This window comes from Thunnus albacares, chromosome 6 (genome assembly GCF_914725855.1).
Source record: "Thunnus albacares chromosome 6, fThuAlb1.1, whole genome shotgun sequence".
Classification (NCBI taxonomy): Eukaryota; Metazoa; Chordata; class Actinopteri; order Scombriformes; family Scombridae; genus Thunnus; species Thunnus albacares.
Window position 1 is genome coordinate 11,386,741 of NC_058111.1, and position 24,618 is coordinate 11,411,358.

Here is a 24,618-nt window from a genome sequence, read left to right on the forward strand (position 1 = left end):
GTTTTTGTCAAAGGATTTTTTTTATACCTTACATACTTTTCAGGTCAAGTTTGATCCATTTGAGAGCAGTAAAACACCCTAAACACCTTTCACCTATCCATCTATAAACACCTATCTATCTCTCAAATTCAAATTCAAGTAAGCTTTATTGGCATGACAGATCAGAAACCTGTATTGCCAAAGCAGTACAGAAAATTACAAACATTGACAGATGATTGATTAATAATTATTCAATAATATGTAAATATCAACAATAATATTAAATACAATATCATAAATGGCTTTTTTTCCTTGTTTTTTTTTATTTTTTTTTACAGATGTAATCACATAGAAACGCATACTACAGAGCTCGTTTCTCTCAGAGTATGACAAGATTTAACATATTTTGCAGCTATTACTGCACATTGACTTTTCTCCCCACATAGATAGGACAGTTTCTGAGGGTCGGAAAGGTGGATAAACTCAGGATATATATGATTTATTCTTTCAAAGAAAACCTCCCTCAAATCCTTATATTTGTCACAGAATAATAGGAAGTGAGATTCTGTCTCCACCCCTCTTTTATGACAAAGTGAACAGAGCCTGGCCTCCCTATCTATCTATCTATCTATCTATCTATCTATCTATCTATCTATCTATCTATCTATCTATCTATCTATCTAAAATTACCCAGAATATCCAAACATGTAAATATTTCATTTTATTTTGTGCAGCTTGACCTGAATTTATTCATAAATTCAAAACTCACCGTTCTCCTAAATGTTAAATCATCCTAAAACACAATATACATTATATTGTGCAATACACTCTATCCTATGATATATTAAAACAATTACTATACTATGTTGGATTGTAAACTGAATATATAATAAACTAATATTACAATTACAATTAAAAATACAATTGAAATAATTTGTTTTTTCAGAACCAGGATTTAAAAACCAAAACAATGTTAGATGAAACAAAAAGTGTCAAGACAAAAGCTAAGCTAAACTATCTGAACTGGGTGCATTGAACCTTGAGGACAGGACAATTAAATGATAAAACATGATATATACTACATCAAGAAGGCCTGTAGGATTATTAAAGACTCCAGCCACCCCAAGTAATGTTTCACCTGCTATCATCTAACAAGCTATACTGCAGCCTCTAGACCTGGACCAGCAGGCTCTGGGACAGCTTTTTCCACCAGGCCACCAGGCTTATGAACAATGGATACTGACGGCCTGCAGCTTGCCTGTTGTCAAACACATATATACATTACATAAACACACATATATGTACGTACACATATAATATATACATAAAGCAAACACACTAAACACATACACAGATATAATCATACCCACCTTAATTTCATAATTTAATCATAATTTTTAGTGCCACTTTGTACATACTGTATGTGTGTCTTATCTATAATATATGAATAATATGAGTAGGTTGTCCAGATTAATTTATTTGAATGTGGAACATCTGGCTGTTGATTAAATATGTTTTAATTTCCCAATAAAACCCTAAGTATGGGTTTTTCAATATCCAGAAAAGTGTTTGTTGAAAGGGGGCCTCTTTGAAAAATTACAGACACAAAGAATTAGGATAAGTTATTAGTTTTGTCTGCATTCTCATTGGTTTGTTAATCCAGTTATTTATTTGTTTCTTTCTTTCATTTCCCGATTAATTCATACTGATCCATCATGTTAATTACAGGATGGAAGCGGTAAAGTTTGGAGCAAACCAGGATTTCTTCAGAAATACTACTACCACTACCACTACTATTACTACTACTACTAATAATAATAATATAGATCTTAGTTGTATCATGGTTTAAGTTATATAAATGATAGTTTTCAATGAAATGAACAAACACTGAATAAAAACAGAAAATTGTGGCGCATCTCTCCTTTATATTTGTAGTTTCTATCAGCTTCACGAAAAACTTCATGTCCCATACGCCTCTGACGTGCTTGCGTCATCAACATGCGCATGTAGCTCTGTTTTGCTTCCTTCGCGCACATGAAACAACCCAACGTGGCTTGTGCGAGTTACTAGAAATTCCTGCAGTAATGTCAAAATCACTGAAGTTAAATGTTCACTGAAGAAAACATTTTTTTAAACACCACCTGCAGCTAAACGAGCCGTTTAGCACGTGAATCAACTGGTTTAGTCGCCTCAGAGTCTGACTGGTGAGTAGCTGAATTAAGTTAGCTGTTAGCGTGTTGATAGTAAAGCATATACTCTGACAGGGGTTTCTCAACATCTGTCAAACATGTATTACTTACATATGTGTGTGTGTTCTCTACAGTTCTCGGGCAATCATGTTTAATGAAGATGAAGACTGGAATGACGAACCAGACGCTCAAATCCTGAGTAAAACTGTCCTCAAAAACACTCAGAAGGAGAACAGCAACACCAATGTCAAGGTATCTATAAAAATGAGTTTAGTTACCTGCTGCAGGAAGGTTATATTGATATCAAGGCTGCGCAGTTTATCCACACTATCTATGATTTAAACATACTGGCTTTATTTAGTGTCCTTAGTTAATCCACAATACAATAAAGATTTCTGTCAGAAATGTGTTCGTGAATCAATTCTAGTCTGTGATGGAGAGTCAGACTATTTAACAGCTGATTGTTTGTGACCAAGATTTTATTGAAAATGTTCCGTCCCAGGGAATGGACAGACATGGAAACATGTCATGTGCTGCAGTTACATAGAATACAAAGAATGAATGAACAGACATAAACATACATTCAGATAGAAAAGTGCAGATATACGAATATATGACTGTGCAGAAGTATTAGGCACTGAAAGTAAAATGAGGATGCTTTCAAAAATAATGCCATGAATAGTTTTTATTTATCACTTAACTTCATACAAAGTTAACAGAAAAAATGAAATCAATATTTGGTGTGACGACGCTTTGCCTTCTTTCAATTTAGGCGTCTCAGTTATTTCTGTCTCTTCATGTGATCCCAGACTGACTCCATGATGTTGAGGTCAGGGCTCTGTGGGGGCTATACCATCTGTTGCAGGACTCCTTGTTCTTTTTGTCGCTGAAGATAGTTCTTTATGACTCTGGTTGTATGTTTGGGGTCATGCTGCTAAATAAATTTGGGACCAATCAGATGTATTGCATGATGGATAAGAATGTAAACATCTAAAGTGCCTAAAACTTGCACAGATGTAAAAGTGTTACTTTCCAAAGCTAATTTAGCACCATAACAACTAAAATTAAAAAAAAAACTTGAAAACACTAAAAACTAGTCAATGCAGTTTTTAGCACATGAAGTCACATAAAAAATGAGAGTGACATCACATCAATATTGGATGGTCTTCTGCCTATTTGTATACAGTATTGCTGTATTTCACAGTCCAACATTAGGCTACGCATTTCAAGTCTAATTATATAAACATCTTATATTCCTCTTATCAGTCAAAGGTTGTTGGAAAAAAGAGCCTGCTGCGGACCCTGCAGACACTGGGATCAGTACCTGAGTGGAAGAGCGACGACCGTCAGCAGGACAGCGACAGTGAGACGGAAACAGCCCCGACACACAGTAAGAAGAAGAAGAAAAGAAGGAAAAAGAGAAAACATTCAGCGACATCAGGAGAGCAGGAGGAGAACGGTGACTTAGATCATTGCGTCAATGAGGAGAAAACTGAAACAAAGAAGAGAAAGAAAGACAAGAAATTTGGTGAGTAATAAACTGGGTGAAGGAGCACATCTTCATGTGTACAGTCAGTGTTACTATGAGAAATTATAAACCAGATAAAAGATCTGCACTCTGCACTGCTGTAAATGGTTCCTATAAATTTAACAGAGCACATTTTGATCTCACAGAGATCTTTTTTATGCCTCCACGCTGGCGAGAGCCGTGGCTGGAGGCATTTGGTTTTCGATTGTCCGTCCGTCGGTCCCATTCTTGTGAACGCAATATCTCAGGAACACATCGAGGGAATTTCTTCAGATTTGGTACAAAGAGTCCACTTGGACTCAAGGATGAACTGATTGGATTTTGATGGTCAAGGTCACTGTGACCAAAATACGTTTTTGTCTGTAATTGAAGACGTCATATGACAAAGTTTCACACAAATGTCTAACAGGATAAAATGATGAAGCTGATCTTGAGCTTCAGGTGATTATCATAGCACCATGTGACAAAGCTCTCTATCAGTCCTCTGTACTCCTCTGTAAAAATAGTCTCTAAGATCATTTCTATTTCGCCAAAAAATACACTTAATACCTTTTTTAAAATTCTTTCAAAGTCTTCACTACAAATATTATATGAGTCTGAACAGACATGGATGTAAACTGCAACTTAACCGGTTGGTGGAGGCATGCAACCGCAAGGCAATATTTCTAATTTTAAATTTGCGCTGATGTTTTGTCCATTTTTTCCCCCTGAAGTCAAATATTTTTTAATCTAAAAGTGTTTGGATACGCTGACTCTTCTCTCTGGTTCACTGCGTGAAGTTTATAAGTTGTGTTCTTTCTTTCTAATAGGGGCCCCGAAGGCAAAAACCACATCTGCAGACGAGGCAAATGGAGAAGAAATCACAATATCTGCAGACAAACCGGAGAACAAAGACAAACTAAGCAGAAAGCAATGGAAAAGCAAAATGAAGAACAAAAGGAAATGTAAAAATAAATACCGGCAGAATAAGCCTGACGAGGAAGTAAACAAAGCAGAATCTGCAGATAAACAAACACCAAAGGAAGAAGTTACACCAGATTCATATAGCGACAACAGAAACAGTGAAAAAACACTTACCCAGACAGAAACCCAGAAACAGAAAACAGGGAAGACACGTAAACCACAGAAAAGGAAAAACACCGAAGAGGAGACTGACATATGTGGCACATCAGAAGCACAAACACGCACAGAAGAAAAGCAGCTGACTGAAAAAGAGAAAAAAACAAAGAGCAGCAATATCGGAAAGGGTGCAACTGAATCTTTTAATAACATAACAGAACAGAAAGTGGAAATCAAAAATGAGCAGCAGCACCAATCGCCCGCAAAAAAACTGAAACCTGAGCTGAGCAAAGAACAGAGTCTGAAAAGAGAGCAGCTGCGTAAACTTCTCAACAGCCAGGAAACGAAGCAGCGAGAGAGTCCCGCGGAGCAGAAAGAGGAGCCGATAGTACCGGAGGAAGAGGTGAAACAGGACCGCTCTTCCTCCCTCAGGTTCCGCATGGAGCAGCGCTTGGAGTCTGCTCGTTTCCGCTACATTAATGAAGTTTTGTACAGCACGTCCAGCGGCGAGGCAAAGCGTATGTTCCACCAGGATCCGCAGGCGTTCTCAATTTACCACAGGGGATACACGGCACAGGTTGAGAGGTGGCCAGCCAACCCTGTGGATGCAATCATCTCTTACATTAAGCAAAAGTGAGATATCTGAAAGTCACTGTGATATGTTGCATAAAATTTATATTTTGTTTAAGGTTCTTTGAGGAATGCTACAGTAGGAGGTAGAGATATTTTATTTTTCAGTTCATAAAATCAAGAAAAAAGTTTTAATTTGAGCATGGAAGTTCATTTATGACCTTTTGGGAACAGAAAGAAAAAAAAATAAACTCAAAGATCCACTTACTAGCTTTTTTGAGCTTTCCACTGCACCCCATGGTCTTCTTCAGAGAAAGGAACCAGCTCAGGTGTCCATACATGACCAAAATGTCAAACTTCGGTCACTTGATAACAAGTAATTAAAGTCTCACACTTACATGTTGACAATGTTAGAACACCTGAGCTAGTTGTATTCATTGAAGGAGACCATGAGGTGTGGTTGAAAGCTCTGAAAAGCCAGTAAGTAGACCTTTGAGCTTAGATTATGCTGGTACACCTAAAATTTGCAAGTGTGAAAATAAGAGCTGAAACATTTCTACTGCTAGTATGCCTGGAAGTGTTTCTGAACACCCTGCATTTTCATCTCATTTTATGGCGTCATAAACCGGCACATAGATCGTGACAAAAATAAGAAAAGACACAAAATGCCAATAAATATAAGTTACTGATTGTAATATAGGAAATAAACTGCAAGGTAACTTCAGATATGAATATACAATCAGCTCCTCTGGCACCTCAAAGACAACATGAGTAGACACAGTAACTGACACAGCACACACACACAAGCAGACAGGGGCCGTCACTATGGTAACATTTAATTTAACATATAAATTACCCATTTAGAATGATTTCTTACCAGCACGCTGTATCTAAGGAAAACAAAAGCGGTACTTTAAAACACAAACGTAAAAGAAAATAATTATAGTACACCAGCTCAATAATTGATTTTAAACAGAGCCCTTTGCATTCATAAACAGTGTGTTGCCTAGTTACACCTCTAGAAGTGCAAGTTAAATCTCAGCCCTCTCCCAAGCCGTTAACAAGTCCATCTCTGCACAGTGGATGTTTAATGAATTCTTCATCAGGCTGTTGTGAGAAGATGTTTGATGGTATTATGAGCTGGTTGTGTGTAGATAATAGCTGGCTTTTTATTTAAGGGTGAAAGTGCACTATCCTCTGATTTAAAACACGTCCACTGATTTGTTTCAGACCTGCCTCTCAAGTTGTTGCAGACTTCGGCTGTGGCGACTGCAAGATCGCCCGCAGTGTGAAGAACAAAGTGCACAGCTTCGATTTGGCAGCCGCCTGTGATCTTGTTACAGTGTGTGATATGGCCAACGTGAGTGTGTGCTTTGTAGTTTTTTTTTTTTTCTATCTCCTAATGAGTGTACACAACCTCTGTGATGAAATGAACCTCTTTCTCTCTCTGTTCCCGCAGGTCCCACTTAGAGACAGGTCTGTGGACATCGCTGTGTTCTGCCTTTCTCTCATGGGGACCAACCTGGCAGATTTTCTGGCAGAGGCCAATCGTGTCTTAAAGATGGGGTAAAATATGTAATATTGATTCAGTATAGGCCTGTTTAGTTTTGTATATATCATTGTATGTTTGTGTAACTGTTCTGCGCAATTATCGTAGGGGTGTCCTTCAAATAGCAGAAGTGGCGAGTAGATTCGACAACGTGCACAGCTTCGTCACTGCACTGGCAAATCTGGGATTCAAGTTGGTATCCAAGGTGAGGAAATATAAAATATGACATGTCAGTGACCATGTTTACAGGCACTAAAAATTACTTTATTTGTTAACCAGAAATACCTTTTATTAATATTAAACATCTTAATTTTTTGATTTTGTTTCCAGCTGAATACTCTTGATTTTAAAAACGGTATAATACAACAACATTTTATATGATTAGAAATAATGTATCATTTATTTCTTCTTTTAAGAGGTCAGTTGCTCAAAGAGAGAGTTAGTAGCTTGCATTACACCTTTTGTCATTTATAGCATGTGGCTGCTGTGTGGGCAGGAAACCTCAGGTAAATGAGAATACTCAGTAAGCTGGTTTATTCTTGATAAGGAAACACAGTTAGATGCATCAAAGGTTCATGTAAACAACTCAAATCTTAATAAGACTTGAACCTCACTGGGGCCAGAGAACACAGTACCGACCCCAAAATTTGTTTCTGTCATGCCTCCATTTGTAAGCTGAAGCATTTCTCACAAGTCAGATTCATATGCCTTTTTCACAGCAGACATGTTGACTTGTAATAGTAAGAAAAGCTCGGGTAAAACTAATAACATGTATTGCGACCCAGTTTGGGCACCACTATTCTCACCTGTATTTGTATGTAATCAGTGTTTAATTTTGTGTTTCTATGTACTTTTTATTTAGGATACAGAGAACAGTCATTTCTACTCCTTTGAATGTGTGAAGACAGCAGATGCTCCAGAAAATGTAAAGAAATTTGGACTGCAGCTCAAACCCTGTTTGTACAAGAAGAGATGAGCACTTGAAAGGACTTCATAAAATTGTCTGTGTGATATTTTATCTCACATATTTTTTCTTTTGGGATCACATTTTTTATTGAAGTACCATAGTCAATTGATACTGTTTGAAGCATCTGTACACTTGAATTATTTACATTGTACATGTTTTTTCATGTAATACAAAGCTCTGCAGTCATGTGCCATCAATGCCCAAGTACGTTTCCTTCCTAAGCAAACACCAGTTAGGGTGATTTCATTGATTAGTACCATTGTTTCTGGTATCTGGCTATGTTTCAGCAGATAAAACAAGCTGTCTACTGATAGCTGTTAAATTCCTGGCTCCTCCTGTCAACACTGAGCCACAAGTTGCTCCTGATGGTTTGATTGATGCCTTGCATGTAAGCTCACATGTAAGTGTGTGTGAATGATTGATGATTGAGAGGGAAATTATAAAGCACTTTGGATACAAGTGTTATACAGTATAAATTGCAGTCCATTTATGTGCTGATCAGCTTTTTGTGGTGTTTGATTGGAATGAAATGGATGGCACACTGGAGGCAGCCCACTAATTTAGACAGTTGTACAAGAATAAGTAAATGTTAAGATTTTCATATGAAAAAATACTGAAAAAATGTGTTATGATTCTGAAATATACATTTTAAAAAATGAATCTTTCTGGTGTCTGATAAGTATTTCTTATGGAGCTCAAGTCCTCATAATTCTACTAATTTTGTTTTATTGGTCAGGTACAGTGTGGCATTATGGCTTTGATACACTGAAAATTACTCCTTCGTTAGAGAACATATAATGAACTCTTCAGAAACTCAAAAGCAGATAGATGGTAGAAAATTCCAACGTAAAGTCCACAAAGAACACTAGTTTATGTGGTGACAATAGGCTTATTCACTCATCTGTTTGTGTAATCATTTACCACAAGAGGGCGTAGTAACACCGCTGCAACCTGATGTGAGTGGATGATCTGGAAATGAATCTTTCTGCATCTGGATCATACATTGTATAAAAATGCATTTATAGAGTTACTCCTGTTGTCACACCAGATGGTTGTTACTAATTTAGCTGAACAAAAATATCAAAAAGGCAGCTGATGAGTTAAGTCACTCTACTGTACTCCACTGTCATCTCTACTGTATTAGGGATGAAGGTACAGTAATAAGTTGTTGGATGCAAACTGGACAAAACAAAAAACATGGAAATAATTTATATTTCAATGACTTTATTGACAAATACTGAAAACAAAAAAACCCATCTGAAAATACAATGTGTATAAAGACAGTACAAAATTCAAGTAAGATGAATAAGTGCAATAGTTTCTCATTTATAATCATTAATGCGAGTCAATTATAACAAATAAAAAAATAAAAAAACTTCACAAGTCGGGATGTTTCAGTACATAAACAAAGAATCTCACTTTACATGCTTCCTCAGCTGTACAAGTCAAATACAAATACACTTAAATCATAATGCTGCAGTGCCAGTAGCCTTCATACTATACTGTATGTTCTTGCACAATGAAAAGCTGAATGTTTCATACAAAAAAGCCCTGCAAAGCGCTTTTATCTTCACACCGTACTCTTGACGTCAATGACTATGGCGTAACTGACCAGCTGCGTGAATTCCTTACAGTCTTTCTCTGTCACTGCTGCTGGTTTCTTCCCCTCAGGAGAGCCAGGCTCCTGCATCAGAGTTGTCAAGGCTGACGAAGACTCCTTCCTCTGAATTATAGAGTGAGTGCAGCAGCAAGAGAAAAAGAAGGATAGAAAAAAAACAGGTAGAGAAGCTGTTAATTTTGGCTTCTATATTCGCATAATAATACAGTGAAGTAAAACCAGAGAAGCAAAGATGAAATTATAATGAAAAACTGAATTTATGAACAGATTTCTGAAGGAAAAGTTGCATGTTAACAGAATTGAGTCGTACCTTATGTTGTGTCTCCTGATATCTTTTGCTGTAAAACAAAACACAATTGTATTGATTATTTGAATAACCCTATTAATCAATCACTGAGTTTTGGGGGTCATAGGCATGAAAAACACACTAGATGGCACTGTGACTTAATTTGATACACTGAGTGAATTCAAATAGGCAAACTGCAGGAGAGGATTTATTATGCGACAGGAATATCAATGGAGACGAGTGGTGACCTGAGTCCTCATCATTGATCTCTGATGTCAGAAGCAGAAGCTCACATTGTACATTATGACCCCAGTGACAACACCAATGAAGACCTGCTGCTGTCAAAAAGTGTCTCCCTCACTGAAGGGTTGGGGGTGGTTGATGTTAGTCCCAAAATAGCTTTCCTCCCGGGGAGTCATGTTTTCTTGTGTACACTGTTGTACGCTCTGTGACTGACCTTCCCAAATTAGCCTGACAGGACCCTCCCACTGGGAAAGGGGATAATGGGGTAGAGGCTCTGTCAACCAATGGCACCTTGACCAAATGTTCTGACCGGAGAGGCAGGCCTATTGAAATAGTCTCCGGACCTCTGTTATGCGCCTTTATTCACAGCGAAGCCTGATCCAATCCTGACAAAACATTCTCGAGAGATTTGGCACTAGAGTGGAAATGTGGAAACTTCTGTAGGCAGAAACCATAAACAGTTGAAGGATCGTGACAGATATCCCACATCAGTCGTAAAAGACCAGTAACTCACTGATGTTTTCCAGCAGCAATAAGATTAAGAGATGGATTTGTGGATTTTTCTCATTGATGAAAAGTAGTTCGAATTTCATTGTACTAATAATTTCCAACCATGTGGACTTTCCCGACCTTTTACCTTTATTTTTGCAAGGTGAAATTGGTGATAGAGGGCCAAATAAAAGAAGTCTGCTGCTGAAATAGCCAGAAGAAACATTGCTAAAAGGCAGACCAGGAAACTGGAAAATAAATCTGTTATTCTGAAAGACAGAGGAAACATTTTCTGGCTGTCTGCAAGCAGGGCTGTTGTGGCAAAGGCACCTGTCTGCTTCAGCCACATAGCTTCCTGTTTGTGAATAACTGCACGATACCGGGGTTTAGGTGAGTTGGGTTAACAATCCGCACATCCTGTTTGTCTCATATCGTACGGCGGTGCCAGTGTTGCCCTCATTTGCTCGTCAATAGTTCACCCTCCGAGCTGCAGCAACCTGTCACCTGTGGAGACATTTAACTCACCAGAACACCCAGAGAATGACAATAAGGATGAGAAGGATGGCCGAGGCCGAAGACATGCAGATCACGGTCAACAGTCCTGCAACACACACAGCACAAAAAATATTAAACAAATGTCTCAGCAAACCTCATATTCAAACTGATAACAAACCTCAGCATATTGTTATGATCACAACATTTTGCGATATTACTAATATAGAAGGAGAGTATAACATTACCAAACAGTCTGTCCTCGCTCATAATCTCCACTTGAATGTTGACTGCGGCTGTGTGATGATAGAAGGACGCCCGGCAGGTGTACAGTCCTTCATCCTGCTCTGTGAGCTCTGACTGGAAGACCATTGCAACCCCTTCCATTTTCACAAATGAGCCATCACTCCTGAAACAAAACTGACTTTCAAATGAATTTGTCATAAGATTCATGTCAGAGATATGCAGTATACGGTGTTTGAAGAAGTGTTTAGGTCCTTCACTTAAAGTAGTAATACAACAATGTAAAAATCTAAATTTTGCTTGAGTGAAACTGCAGTATAAGTATCAAATGTAAAAGTATTATTTATGCAGAATGACTTCTTTCATATAGCCCTGTCCCAAAAGATGATATATTTTTTTGTCTTTTCGCACAAGATATTATATTGTGCACCAATAAATACATATATTATATTAGTGGGTTATTGTTTGGGTTATTATTTGTTAATTATTTGATGTGCATGTAAGCAGTATTTTAATGTAGCTGGTTGAGGTGGAGCTAATTTAAACAATTTTTTAAACTGTTGGGTTGTTCAAACCGGACCAGGACTGTGTGGGCATGTTAGACCAGACTTCATAGACCTCACTTTACACGTTACATTACATTACATTTTCACGTTACAACCAAGTTTTCAAGCTACAACCTTACCATTCGTATAGTACATGGAGGTTGGAGACTTCACATAGCTCCAACCTGAGCAGGTCTAATCAGGGCTTTTAAATTTGTCATAATGCATCATATTTTATAAATTGATCATATGTTTTGTATGTAAAATCAAAATAACTTTAGAAGGAATAACATCGGTTTTTGTACAATAAACTGTATTTACAGGTGTTTACTCAAAAGAGATCAGGAAGGATACAGTACCTTTGACACTTGAGGTTATATTCTGGCACATTGCCATCAACTTGCAGCAGTATTCTCTGGTTGTGATGATTATCTTTGAGTGTCAGTCTGTGTATGATAGGTTCACCACCGTAGCGGCTTTGCAGAGGCGTCGTGTGGTTCAGGACTCTCACAGAGGAGATATCTGTGGGAGAGTCAGTTGGAGGAAACTTGTAGTTTGCAGATTTCAAGCATTGGTTTTTATGTGGGTTTTTTTTTTTGTTTCTAGAATGCACTCACAGTATCTGGGGATATGAATGGTCTTCCTCTTTGTGAGCCCATGTTCAAATTGATACACACAGGTCAGGTCCTGCCCCTCATGAAGGGCCAGAGGAAACTGATAAGTCAGCCTGACTTTCAGGGCGCGCCCTTCATACTCTGAGTGCAGAGACGTTTGGCCTTTGGCATTTTCAAGGACCCAGTTGAGGTTAGCCCCGACACCCTCCCCGCTGCAGGCACACACTGCCAGCCAGAGAGGAGAGTCCTGCTGTCTCACTACAGACACACTCAGCAGACGGGCTCCTGAAAGAAGACGAGGGGTGACAGGAAGGAGTTGAACAGCTGTGCAAGTTTGTGTGTGTCACAGAAAGAAATATTTTTAAGAAAGAAATTACGTACTGTGCACTGGAATGTGTATTGTGTTTTTCTCAGGCGCTTCCAGGCTCGGATGCTCTACCATGCAGGTCAAATTCTGACCAGAATACATAGAAGACAGGAAATGCACAGAGCTATGGGCTGAAACCAAACCATCAGCCTGGACTTGAGTCTCCGTCAGGTGACTGATGCTGTTGTTACTGTCACTGTTTCCAACATGCCAGGTTATGGTTGCTGCAGGGGCAACACTGTCCACAGAGCAGTCCACCTTTGTGTACTCGTCACCATCTCTCCACTCAGTGCTGGAGTTGAGGGTGATGTTTGGGCGAGCTGTGTGGGAAAGAGAAGTCAAACTACAGGGAATGAATGGCTGCTTTTAGAAAAAGATAAAAATCTATGGTGCGCTAACATGGCCAAATATGTCTGCTACTCAGACAAAATTATCCATAGCTTGATTTGTTGAACATACCGCAAAGAGGGAGTTTTATGCTTCTGTTCTCTGGCTCCTCAAATGCAGGGTGATTTATCACACACTCTGCAGTGAGTTCCCAAAGCGAGCAGGCAGGGAGGAGTAAAACTCCCCTGACAGAATGGCTTCCATTATGGGAAGTGAAATTGAACCAAGAGACTCCAGACACACCCTCTGGTAGAAGCCAGGACATGTTGGCTGCAGGAACAGCATCAGCTGCTGAGCACTCAATCAGACTGCGTCCATCTTCAGTCTGCAAATCAACTCTTATTGTGGGTGGAACTGAGAGAAAGAATGCAGAGAGCAGGCTCCACATAAATGTTTCATATTCAGAAAATGTAGAAAATTCAAAGTGTATTCACGAAAGTCTTTAAAGAAACACCCTCAAAGAGTTGCACCTACCACGCTTAACTGTGATGTTAAACTGCAGCGTTGCGTTGTAACGGTGATAGGAGGTGACACATTCATAGACGCCAGCATGCTGATGTTCCACAGGACCCTGAATGGTGAGGCTGCTGCTACCCAGCTTCACGCCCTCAGGCAAGGGCCCGTCATCTCTAGAGGGAAAAAAATAGCAGAAATAAAAGCAAACTTCATGTTTTAGTTGTCATGTTTTCCCAGTACTCAAATATTACAAATAAAATCTCTAAATCTGGTCCCTGCAGTCTATCACTTGTGGTTCTGTGCCACCAAACCGAATACCACATCCTCTACAGGGTATGTAGGTTGTCTCAGTCTGTATGTAAATGATGTGAAAAAAATATTGATGCTACTTGTCTCTGTAAACCTCACATATTTTACCCTCATACTATTCTTCACTGTTTCCATGAGAAAAAGAATATAAACATTGAACATTGAAGCCAAAATAGAGAATAAAGTTGGCAGATTTCAGCTCAGTCTCATCTTTGCAGTGATCCACGCAACACAGATGCAAAAAATGTAACTAAAGACATAGAAATGTAAATTAGACTACGAGTCTGCACCTATGCTAGCAAGGCTGTACTTAGGCAATGGTGCTTTGAGCTAATGGATGCTAACATGCTGATGTTTAACAGGTACATTGTTGGCTATGTTCACCATCTACACGAACAAAATAAGAACTGAGTACAAGTACAGCTGAGGTGGACAGGAATTGCATTTGTTTGCAGGTATTTGGTCACAAACCAGTGTTGGACAAATTGAAGTTTTGACCTGATGATGGCGCAAGAGAAGTTAAAGGATCACCAAAGTCATTACAAGTTATCCTGAGGGAAACATGTATGCCTGTACCAAATTTTGAGGCAATCCATCCAAAAGTTGTTGAGATATTTCAGTCTGGACCAAAGTGATGGACTGACCAACTGGCATTGCCATCCCTTGACTTATGCTACTAACATGGTTAATAATTGATCACATTAGTGCATGAAAGCAAACTGAAATCAAGACATTTGTCTAAATATCACATATTTCTTACTTTTTGCAAGTAATACTGTAACGTGGCACATTTCCAATGACCTCCAGGTCGATAACAGTGTCACTCTGTCCTTCCTTCAGCTCTAAAGACTCAGCAGCTTGGATATGATCACTGTTTTTTCCCACACTTGCAGACAACTGAACTCCTGACAAATCTGCAGGAAAAAAAGAACATTTCTGTTTTCTGTAACTTTCACCTCATGAGCATCAGAACACTTTTCCATGTGAGGCAGTGATAGTACTCACAAAATGATGGCAGCGTTATGACTCGTGTCTCCTTGTGTGTAAATTTGGGGTGGTCAAACACACAGGTGACGTTGCGCCCCTCAAACACTGTTGCAGGGAGGTGGAAAGAGATTGTTTGTGTCTGTGAGTCTGTGTCATTCACTATCTCCAGCTTCTCGGTGTTCAAAGCCAAAGAGATGTCAGTGTCAGGTCTCCCTCCAGATGAAATGCAAGAGACCACCCAGAACTCACTTCCTCCTTGTTGTACCATCTCTGCTTTAATGGTCACATTTGGCCTCACTGTGGAGCAAGAAGAAAGGCGAGAAGCGTTATTCTTTCACAAGGTCTAATGTCTTTTCCAGCAAATTAAAAAGTCAGATAGCAAGTGGAGACTCTGGGTGTTTTTGTTAAATAGGAAGCTGGGGCCGGATGAGCTGAATGTTAGTTAAACACAGGCCATAAGGGGCTTCTCCTTGGGTTCTGGAGAGTGCTGACTTAGGCTTATCACCTGTCCCATCTGTTGGCCAGGCTCCAGCTGAGAGCAGATGTCTGGCCCAGCTGCTGCCCAACCAAAGCTGAGAGAACCGCAGACTTTAATACAGGGAATCATCAGAGATCAGAGTCTATTATCAAATACATAAAAGTTGTGGTGTCATGCAATAGCCAGCTATCCCTAATGAGTAGGAGAAGTGAGCTAACACTTCATAATAGCTCGGGTGCCAGAGAAGGGTATTTACGATTAAAGTGACTTAAAGTACTTGGGCTTCAAATATTCCATCTGTTAACACCTTAAGTTATGTGTGGATTTAACCGCTGCAGTTAGAAAACTACTGGCTCATGCTAATAGGACTTAATAACAGTGATCATGTTTGTAGTCCCAGGAGAGTAATTCTGTGTAAGACAGAATCCACTGCCCACGTGCGGGAACACAGTTCCATTTACAGCTTGTTTTGCTACATATCACAACCTCTTGGCTTATGTACTGAAGTTCTTTGAGAAATTATCAATGTTGCACAAAATTGAGGTTGTGTTATGTAGCAAAACAAGCTAATGAAGCACTATAAATGGAGCCGCATTCCCATGCATGCTCAGCGGCGTCTGCATTACAAAGAACTACTCTCATGAGACTGCAAATGTGGTCGCTATTATTAGTCTTTGGAGCCATTTCTAAACAAACTACCATGACCGTAATCTGTGAAGGAGCATGTCAACCAGTGGAGCGGTGTGTTTTTAATAGTTTTTGAACAACAACGGAGGTCTACGGCACGGGGGAATACAATATATTAACTTTGAATACAAACACAATACTTGTAAGTAGATCAATTCATTGTTGGTTCGGCTCTGCACATCAGATTTGTTGACAGTAATACAAAGATAGAAAATTGCCAGCCTTATCCTTTAAGTGCACACAAATAAACAATAACTGAGAAAAATCAAATGCACAAATGAATAAACTAGTAAACTCACAAAAAACTACAAAAACAAAAAAAAAAACTCTTATTGAACTGTTAATTCAAGGCAGCCAATATGTAGCCTCTGACCACTAGGGGGCATTTCAAGAACAATTTTGCATTTTTCTGCAGTGAGTGTAATCTAGTTTAGTATGGTGGCATAACAAGAGCATTTAAAGGTTGATGACCCATTTGAAACAACCACCAAATTGCATGCTGCACTGTATGTGTTATGATATTGATATTAATTAGTTACTTAGTTGTTTCTACATTATGGTGTTCTATATGTTTAATACTAGTGAAAGAGTGCATTCCCACATGAATGCTTTGCATTGTGCAATGTAATTTATGGTCTGTCACTGTGTATGTGGAGCAGAGTGAGAGGGAACAGCCAGTGTGAAAAATCAGAAGCAGACAGTAAGTGTGCTGAGTCATTATGCATGATCATAAAACTATGATACAGTACATAGAGTTATATGTCACCTCCAGACAACACAGATGTAAAAACACAACACTCAGCTGTGAATGTGAGCATACCGTAGGTTTCCACCCTCACTGTAGTGAGTATGGGGTTAGGGAGGGTTGGGTGTTGGACCACACACGTCACACTGTCGTCGTCCAGGTGGTGAGTGGGGAAGCGGAGGATGCTGCTCAGGGTCAAGGTGCCGTTTGAGTGAAGCGTTTCACTTGTCTCCACAACAAAGGGGTAATCTGAGGGAGAAACGCCATCGACCAACCAACTGATCTGAGGTGTGGGCCTGCCACCGACAGCAGAGCATGACACCGACTGGTAGTGAGTGCCGTTGATAGTCTCTGCATTCACCAGCGTGTGTATATCAGGCCTGGCTGTGAATGAATGGACAAGTGAAAGTGTTATCCTCTTTAAATGATGTAGGCATGTCTTGGGTCAGAGATGCATTATCTCTGCAAGCTTCATTAAAATTGGACTGCTGGTGTTGTAGCAGTTATGACCTTTTTGAGTTTTAAATCTCATCAGGCTGATTTTTTAAAACAGAGGTAAATGGGGGAAAAAAGGAAAACAAATGCATTATTCATTCTGGCTTACCTACTACAGTAAGGATTACACTGTCAGAAACATCTTCTTCATTTGATGAAAACTCACAGATGTATTCTCCCTCTGCCTCCACACTGGAGACCCTCATCTTAACTGTGAGGTTGGTGAGAGAGTCTGGATATGAGAAACTCTCGTCGTAGCAAAATGTCTTATTTTCAGCTAAGAATCCTACCAGTCGCCTGGCCTTAACTTTAGAATTAGCAATAATCTGCCGTTTCCACTGGGCGCTGATGATCTCGCTCTCCCCCAGATAGCTACAGCTCAGGTACACGTCTTCTCCCAAGACTCCTGTGACGTTTTTTGTGATCTCAAGAATCTGCTCTTCACCTGGACCAGACAAAAAGAAAACACAATGTTCAGTAATAATGAGAGGTCATAAGTTCACCTGAATGGTCCTAGAATTGCAAACACTAGCAAAGCAGAATTGTCTTGAGGGGAGGAATGTGATTGTTCCTGTTCCTGAGAGGATGGACAGCATGCTGATGGATGTCCATTGTTGTGCCTGTGAAAGGGGTTTCTGCACATCCCATTGTCTTTCACAAGTTAAGTGAAACTGTGATGGATGAGACTGACTACCGGGGTCAGTGGTTATGAGATTCTCAGTCATTTTATCATGATTAGAACTTGCCAATGACTAATCAATATAAACAAGAGTCTACAGCTATGCTAGCAGCTTCAGGCTGTCCTTTATTGGCACAGAGATATGTAGAGCTAAATGGTAATGTCACAAATGCTAACACGCTCACAATGACAATAATGTTTAGCACATATAATGTTGACCATCTTAGTTTAGCTCAGTTTACAACTGTGGCTGGTGGGAATGTCATTAGTTTAACTTTGATTTATTTAGTCATAAATCAAAGTGTTGGACAATTATTTTGACCAGATGATGGCGCTAGATGAAGAGTCAGAGGATCACCAAAGTTATTACAATTCATTATCAGGGGAACATGAATGTGTGCATCAAATTTCATGACACTCCAACAAATAGGCCAGTTGTTGGGGTATTTGACTAAGAACCATAAATGCCAACCTCACGCTGGCAGAAAAGTCAGGGTATCACCAAACTCATTATTATTCGTCATCTGGAAACCATGACTGTCTGAACAAAATCAACATTAATCCATCTGGTATTAGGTAGAAATTTTTGATCTGCTGGTGGTACTGGATGAAAGGTTAAATGATCACCATTTATTAGGTATCATCATCTGGGGATCATGAATGTCTGTATTAAATCTCATGGCAGTTTATCCCTAACACCACACTGCTTATGTGGCTAAAACCACAAAGCTGCAAGCCTAAAAATGATGTGAATGTTATATGCAAGAGCAAATTATTGTAGCCGCTTCCTAATGCTCCTCACAGGGCTAAAGACAGGAACTGGACTTTATGTGCACAGTGACATTTGACAAATGTAGCCGTCTCCTTGCTTGGTGTATATTTAATAGAGGACTCCATTATGTTAACGAAATGAAAACAGTCCAAAAGTTACGCCCTGATCCACACTCAGACACCAGCGACCTGTTCCGGAGAACTCAGCCATGATTAGGGGAGGTTTCAGAGGGAAGGACATTTAATAGAAGCTGACATGTTTTAGCACTTGCAGAGGGACAGTGTACAGACTCCAATGCATACCAAATCCCTTTCATCCTGCCTCCTCTGCTGACTTTATCAAAGTGCACAGTTTGCTCCATCAGCCGGTTGAAGCCGGGAGCTTTTATTCCGCTTTAGTTACATGATGAGTTAAATGATGACAGCTTGGTGCGCTGCTTCATGAAAAACCATTGAACATACAGTCAGCTGCTGCAGTCTAAACTAAATTGTTTGCATCAAAAACAGTTGAAGCAGAGATGCTGTGAGTCTAACTATATATCACAGCAAATGGAAACAATGTGGAGAGTCTCCAAAGCCATTTAAGAGGGAAGGATGGAGAGGGAGAGGAAAAAATATGCTGTATCAGTTCAATTATGCCTAGTGGGTTCATAATTCATTTGCCCTTGCAGGTTATTGCCAAAATAAATGTCAGCCAAACGTGGAAAAGGCACACCTTAAGGATACAAACTAAGTAATAACTGAGAAGAAAATCGTCAGCCACTGCATCATATTTCCTGAGCCCCACGGGCTTCTTTTCTCACCAGACAGCAACTACAGTATACCAGTCTTTCTTTGCAGACTGGGGATGTGGTAAACAAATAAAAGACTCTTGATCTTAAAAAGACAGAGCTTTTTCACAGATTTCAACTTTCATCTCCAGCTGGAAGTCCTAGTGATTGCAGAAACAAAGACGCTGTGAGGATTTACCTCACACTGAACCCGTAACAATACAGGGGATCTCTAAATAAGTGTAGTTTGCATTGGGTTTTCCCCTCACACGCACAAAAAACCCTGTAACAACTCTAATAACTTAAAGGTGTCCTTTTTTCCAACTTTAAAAGGCTGTAAAGAAACTAATGTGGTTTCAGGTGACACGACTGATCAGTAATAATGAACTAACTGCCAGAGTGACAACACCAACATGCTATCAGTAATATACTTCAGATATAGCTGTCATTTAGTTAGTTAAAATGCATACACAATGCTTCAAAATGTGACTTTAATGCCTGTGAGCATTTTAGGAATCACTTATGAAAACCATAGCTGCACAGTTTGGTGCAAATGCCACAGGTTAAACAAGACCTTGAGGGCCAGTAAAATAAGCTCATAAACAGCTGACAGTCACAGATGGATTATAACCATGTAGACTTACCCAGAATTTCCAAGCAGTGAGCAACATTTAGGAAAAGACCCAAAATCAACAGCCATGAGCATCCCATGATGGTGTCACTGAGTGAAATAAAGTTTGATCAACCGACTCTATGCACGACAGAAAGGTATTTAAAGTGAATGTGTTCTCTGTGGTTATGGTTAGAGGTGCACACACCCTGCAGCTGACTCTTACGTCGTACATATGCCTTTGTACGTGCATGTTTGTCACCACTTACACACACACACACAGGTTTACTTAAGTCACTTTTGGGGTATTTACATAGACTTATATTCATTTCCTTGAGACTTACCCTAACCCTAACTCTAACCACTACTTGCCTAACCCTAGCCCTTATCCTAACCATAACCACTGACCCAAAAATCAGTGTTTTACCAATTGGGGACATGTCTTTTGTCCCCAGTTGCACGAGCTGTCCCCAGTTAACTGGTCTTTAGTCTGGTTTGTGTCCCTGAGAGTGACTAAAGTCATAGCACAAACACACACACACACACACACACACACACACACACACACACACACACCCACACACACACACACACACACACGACAGCTGTTTGTAAAACCACTTCTTCCTCTTGCTTTCTGAAATAATAATTGGGCTTCCGAGTGTCACAGTTGATGAGTTGTCAGATGCCCACAGCTTGTGTTGTCCAAGTCATCATGCAGGATGTGTCTGTTCAGTCACTCAGCCACCTCATATAGCAGGGCGCCTTGGGTAGTGGTAAAGCCATACATCATTCATACCATCTCATCCCTGCGGGGGCCCTCATAGACTGCCCGTCTGCAAGGCAAGCTTGCTGCTACTCATGCGCTGCTGTTTGGGAAATCACTCACTTCTGGGCATTATTTTATGACATAGTGCATCTCTAATTCACTTAGAAGCTGTGTTTTTTTCATTCAGACGTATTTGCTGAGCACGATTTGTCACAGTAGGAGCCTTCGCGGAAAACTGCAAACAGAAACAAATGTGGATGAGAAAGAATTTTTGCAGGGGTTCAGCATTGCACAGCAATTTTAAGTCTGTTTCATGTGAGGTTGCTTTCTTTTATTTCCTGTTGAAGTTGATCAGTTTCAATGTTGAGTCATTGTGGCCACACAAGGATGACAGTGAATGAAATGACCTGACAAAATAAAGTAAAAAAATTGCTACCAACACACTTGGTGGTGTGCGGTTTGTAACGGTTTTTTTGAATTGTATGACATGAAACTGGCAGTCGTGAGACGTTTTGTAGCCTGTGGAAGTAGGTTTTACAAAAAATCGTTGTTCCTGTTTCATACTCCGTCTCTCTGTCTCTCTTTCATATACACACACACAGCAAGTCAATCTTCAGGATGGCTTATAGTGTAAAAACATCCTTTGAAAAGCCTGAAGTGCTTTTTTATTTGCACACATGCAAATTCGTGCTCAATTTTATTCCTCTATTGCATCTTTCTTTGCACCCTAACAGGCCAGGACCTTTAAATATACTTTAAATGCAGAAGTTAGACCCCTTTTGTTGGTGAAGGATCAAACTCAGATATTTCATCCCTCTAAGTTACTTATTCATGCATATTTCACCTTGAATTTCATATTAAATCTTTGAAGGGGCTTTTGAGGAGTGTTAACCAAGAAAAAAAATGATACCTGTTAATCTTCTCTTGAATTATAGTGTTCAGTAACACTGCCATTAGATGAAAGGAAGCATATCAGGATGTTTTTTTCTTCACATCTACAAATCACACAAGATCAGCTTCCGAGCCACACGGACAGATGAGAGAGGTTTTGTCGGCATGATCTAAGCGAGATTAAAGCCTTATTACTTCCAGTCTGCTCTCTGACTTGATTGTGTGGATGATCATATCTCCGGAAGGTAAAACGCAACTCAGTTTATTATAGAAATTACATGCAACATTTGATTTTGAGGGCAAACATCTGACACGTGATCACATGAACATGGAGCTGGAGGCAATTTTTCTAGCTAATTAAATTACCTGAAGTGGTTATTCCCTAAAGGTATAGGCGGAGGTGGATTGGCGTTTGGAGAGAGAGAGTCTGGAAACTTTCAGTCCTTTCCGGGTGTGCCCTACTGTCTGTGAGCTAATGTATTTTACTGAAAACCAATTGTTAACATTTCACAGACAAGGCATTTATAGATTTCACAGATGTACAATTGGCGTCCCTTTCACCTTGCTGTCTTTCTCTTTTTCGCTTTCTCTATGGACATTCAGTTGGAAAAGGGTAGTTGATGATCAGCCAGTAATAATGTGCCTGTAAAAGGTTGCGTGGAAACCTACTTAACTCTGTGGAACCTTATCATCACTTTCTTCAGAGGGAGGAAAATCACTGATCATCTGCACCATCTCTTCCTGCTGTTATTCATTTACAGCAGAATTATCACCAAACCCCCAGCCCTCACACTAACACACACACACACACACACACACACACACACACACACACACACACACATGCACACACTTTCACAGATTCCACTCTGACACTAAAATTGATGGATGTAGCACTTTCAATCTGAGTCACATCGCAGTATTATCTTGTGAAACTGCTGGCACTCATGTAAAAAGAGAAATAATGATATAGGACATCAGAGATCAGCAGCATCAGTATGTGCGTCACTTTCTCAGGTCTGAATATCTACAAGTACAATCTGATAGCGGATATAGCACTCATATTTGAGAAGATGAAACAGTCTGGTTGGCAAGGCCTCTCTTTGCAGCATCCTCGAATGGGAAGCAAATAGACATGAAGTGAAAAGAGAGGTTTAAAGGTTTAAAGGTGAAGTTTGACAATTTGAGAAATACGCTTATTTGCTTTCTTGCAGAGTTAGATGAGAAGACCTATCACTCTTTTGTCTAGCTGTTCAATATGAAGCTAGAGCTGGCACCCGATTAGCTTATTTGAGCAGAAATACTGGAAACAGGAGGAAACATGTTATACCTCAAACACTGAAGTGTAAAAAAAAGTGTGAAAAGGAAGTCACTGTGTGACAAATAGTCTGGCACATAATCTCTTGTAAAACAGTAATGTTCTGTTTTTACACTTCGGGTTTTCGTTTGGATAAAACAAACAAGATATGACAAGTTAATTAGTGAACTTTAGAAGTGCTTCAGGTTGATTTTGTTTCCTTTGGACAGAGCCAGACTAGCTGTTCCCCTTGTTTCCAGTCTTTGTGCTAAGCTAAGCTAACCATCTGCAGGCTTTAGCTTTATATTTACTGTACAAATAATGGAGTGGTTTTATGCTGTGGTGGAAGAAGACATGATTTACTGAAGTAAAAATAGTGGTGCCACAATGTAAAAATACTCTGTTACAAGAAAAGTCCTGCACTTAAAGCTATATTAAAAGTAAAAAGTAAGTAAGTATGGAAGTATCATCAGCCAATGTACTTAAAGCATCAAAAGTACTCATAGCGCATTGTATATTCAATTATTGGATTATTTCTAATAATGAATTAACATGTAAGCAGCATTTCAGTGTTGTAGCTGGTCAGGGTGGGTCTCAATTTAATTGCTCTATGTTGTGCTGAGTTGTTTAATGCATTCTTTATAAACTGATCATATATTTTTCATGTAAATTAAAACCTGCAAAGTAGTTATTATAGATGTCAGATGAATGTGGAGGAGTAAAATATATAGTATTAAGTTGCATAAAATGGAAGTACTGAGGTAAACTACAACCTTAAAATTGTACTTTTATTGTTTTATTGTAGTTTTAAACTTTATTTTATTAATGAATTAATGCATTAATAGTTTTTGCATATTTAATGTCACTTTTATCATCTTTTGTTTTTGCTGAATTAGTTTGTCAGTCATCTAAGGTAAATGAAAGGTGGTTGATTGGTTGGCTGATAGTACTTTCTGCAGACAAACAACTGCTTTGAAGTGCACAACAGTGTGTTGAAGAGGTGCTGACCACAAAGACACAACTACACAAAACTTTAAACACTTCTAATGCAGAATGGGATGCAACATTTCAACAGCAACAACTTTTAAACATCATAATGTACTGTATGCACTCACAAGCTGACATTCATTCACAAAACATCCTGACCTTGTTTTTAAGAGCACATAATGGTTACTGATGCATTTTAACAGCTCCTATAAAACATTATACATCCATAATGCATCATAATCATCTCATGAATGTTTATGACTTGTTGTCTGAAAGCCTTCTAAAGTCACATTACTTTTCATTCTTTTCAAATCCATCACTCAATATTATGACCTTACCCAAAAAGAACAATGGAAAAGTTGCAATTTAATATGGTTTGTCTGGGACGGCATGAAATTTCACTGAGCACATCACTTGTGATTCTTGAAGAATCATATGTTTCTAGATGCACCTTTCCTGTGTCTGTAGAATAAGATGACTAATACTGAAACACTAGTTCATAAAATTTCTTACAGTCAGGAAACATCTGAAAATTTATCAAACACATTCACACAGTATAGAG

At 39.2% G+C, this 24,618-nt stretch overlaps 2 protein-coding genes across 2 annotated transcripts; one reads left to right on the forward strand and one right to left on the reverse strand.

The window, feature by feature from the left end:
• Positions 1-1,978: 1,978 nt before the first annotated feature.
• On the forward strand, positions 1,979-7,892 carry rrp8 (ribosomal RNA processing 8). The gene is made up of 8 exons (XM_044354672.1): positions 1,979-2,183; positions 2,303-2,420; positions 3,435-3,696; positions 4,506-5,388; positions 6,556-6,685; positions 6,785-6,891; positions 6,983-7,079; positions 7,737-7,892. The coding sequence occupies exons 2-8, from the start codon at positions 2,316-2,318 to the stop codon at positions 7,848-7,850; spliced, it is 1,698 nt and encodes a 565-aa protein (XP_044210607.1). The 5' UTR covers positions 1,979-2,183; positions 2,303-2,315; the 3' UTR covers positions 7,851-7,892.
• Positions 7,893-8,169: 277 nt separating this feature from the next.
• si:ch211-149e23.4 (synaptogenesis protein syg-2) lies at positions 8,170-20,308 on the reverse strand. The gene is made up of 14 exons (XM_044354671.1): positions 20,147-20,308; positions 17,392-17,727; positions 16,863-17,171; positions 14,896-15,174; positions 14,651-14,804; positions 13,600-13,754; positions 13,198-13,479; positions 12,753-13,058; positions 12,375-12,656; positions 12,117-12,279; positions 11,218-11,378; positions 11,003-11,078; positions 9,770-9,797; positions 8,170-9,564 (listed from the first exon to the last, which is right to left on the reverse strand). The coding sequence occupies exons 1-14, from the start codon at positions 20,211-20,213 to the stop codon at positions 9,412-9,414; spliced, it is 2,751 nt and encodes a 916-aa protein (XP_044210606.1). The 5' UTR covers positions 20,214-20,308; the 3' UTR covers positions 8,170-9,411.
• Positions 20,309-24,618: the final 4,310 nt, after the last annotated feature.

Bases quoted from the DNA above. Each gene is read 5' to 3' on its own strand.
- si:ch211-149e23.4 (XM_044354671.1), bottom strand. From the start codon at position 20,213: ATGGGATGCTCATGGCTGTTGATTTTGGGTCTTTTCCTAAATGTTGCT. The intron at 11,079-11,217 runs GTAATGTTATAC...TGTGTGTTGCAG, and splicing joins GAGCGAGGACAGACTGTTTG to GACTGTTGACCGTGATCTGC. The intron at 9,565-9,769 runs GTACGACTCAAT...TCTATAATTCAG, and splicing joins ATCAGGAGACACAACATAAG to AGGAAGGAGTCTTCGTCAGC.
- rrp8 (XM_044354672.1), top strand. From the start codon at position 2,316: ATGTTTAATGAAGATGAAGACTGGAATGACGAACCAGACGCTCAAATC. The intron at 3,697-4,505 runs GTGAGTAATAAA...TCTTTCTAATAG, and splicing joins AAAGAAAGACAAGAAATTTG to GGGCCCCGAAGGCAAAAACC. The intron at 6,892-6,982 runs GTAAAATATGTA...CAATTATCGTAG, and splicing joins AATCGTGTCTTAAAGATGGG to GGGTGTCCTTCAAATAGCAG.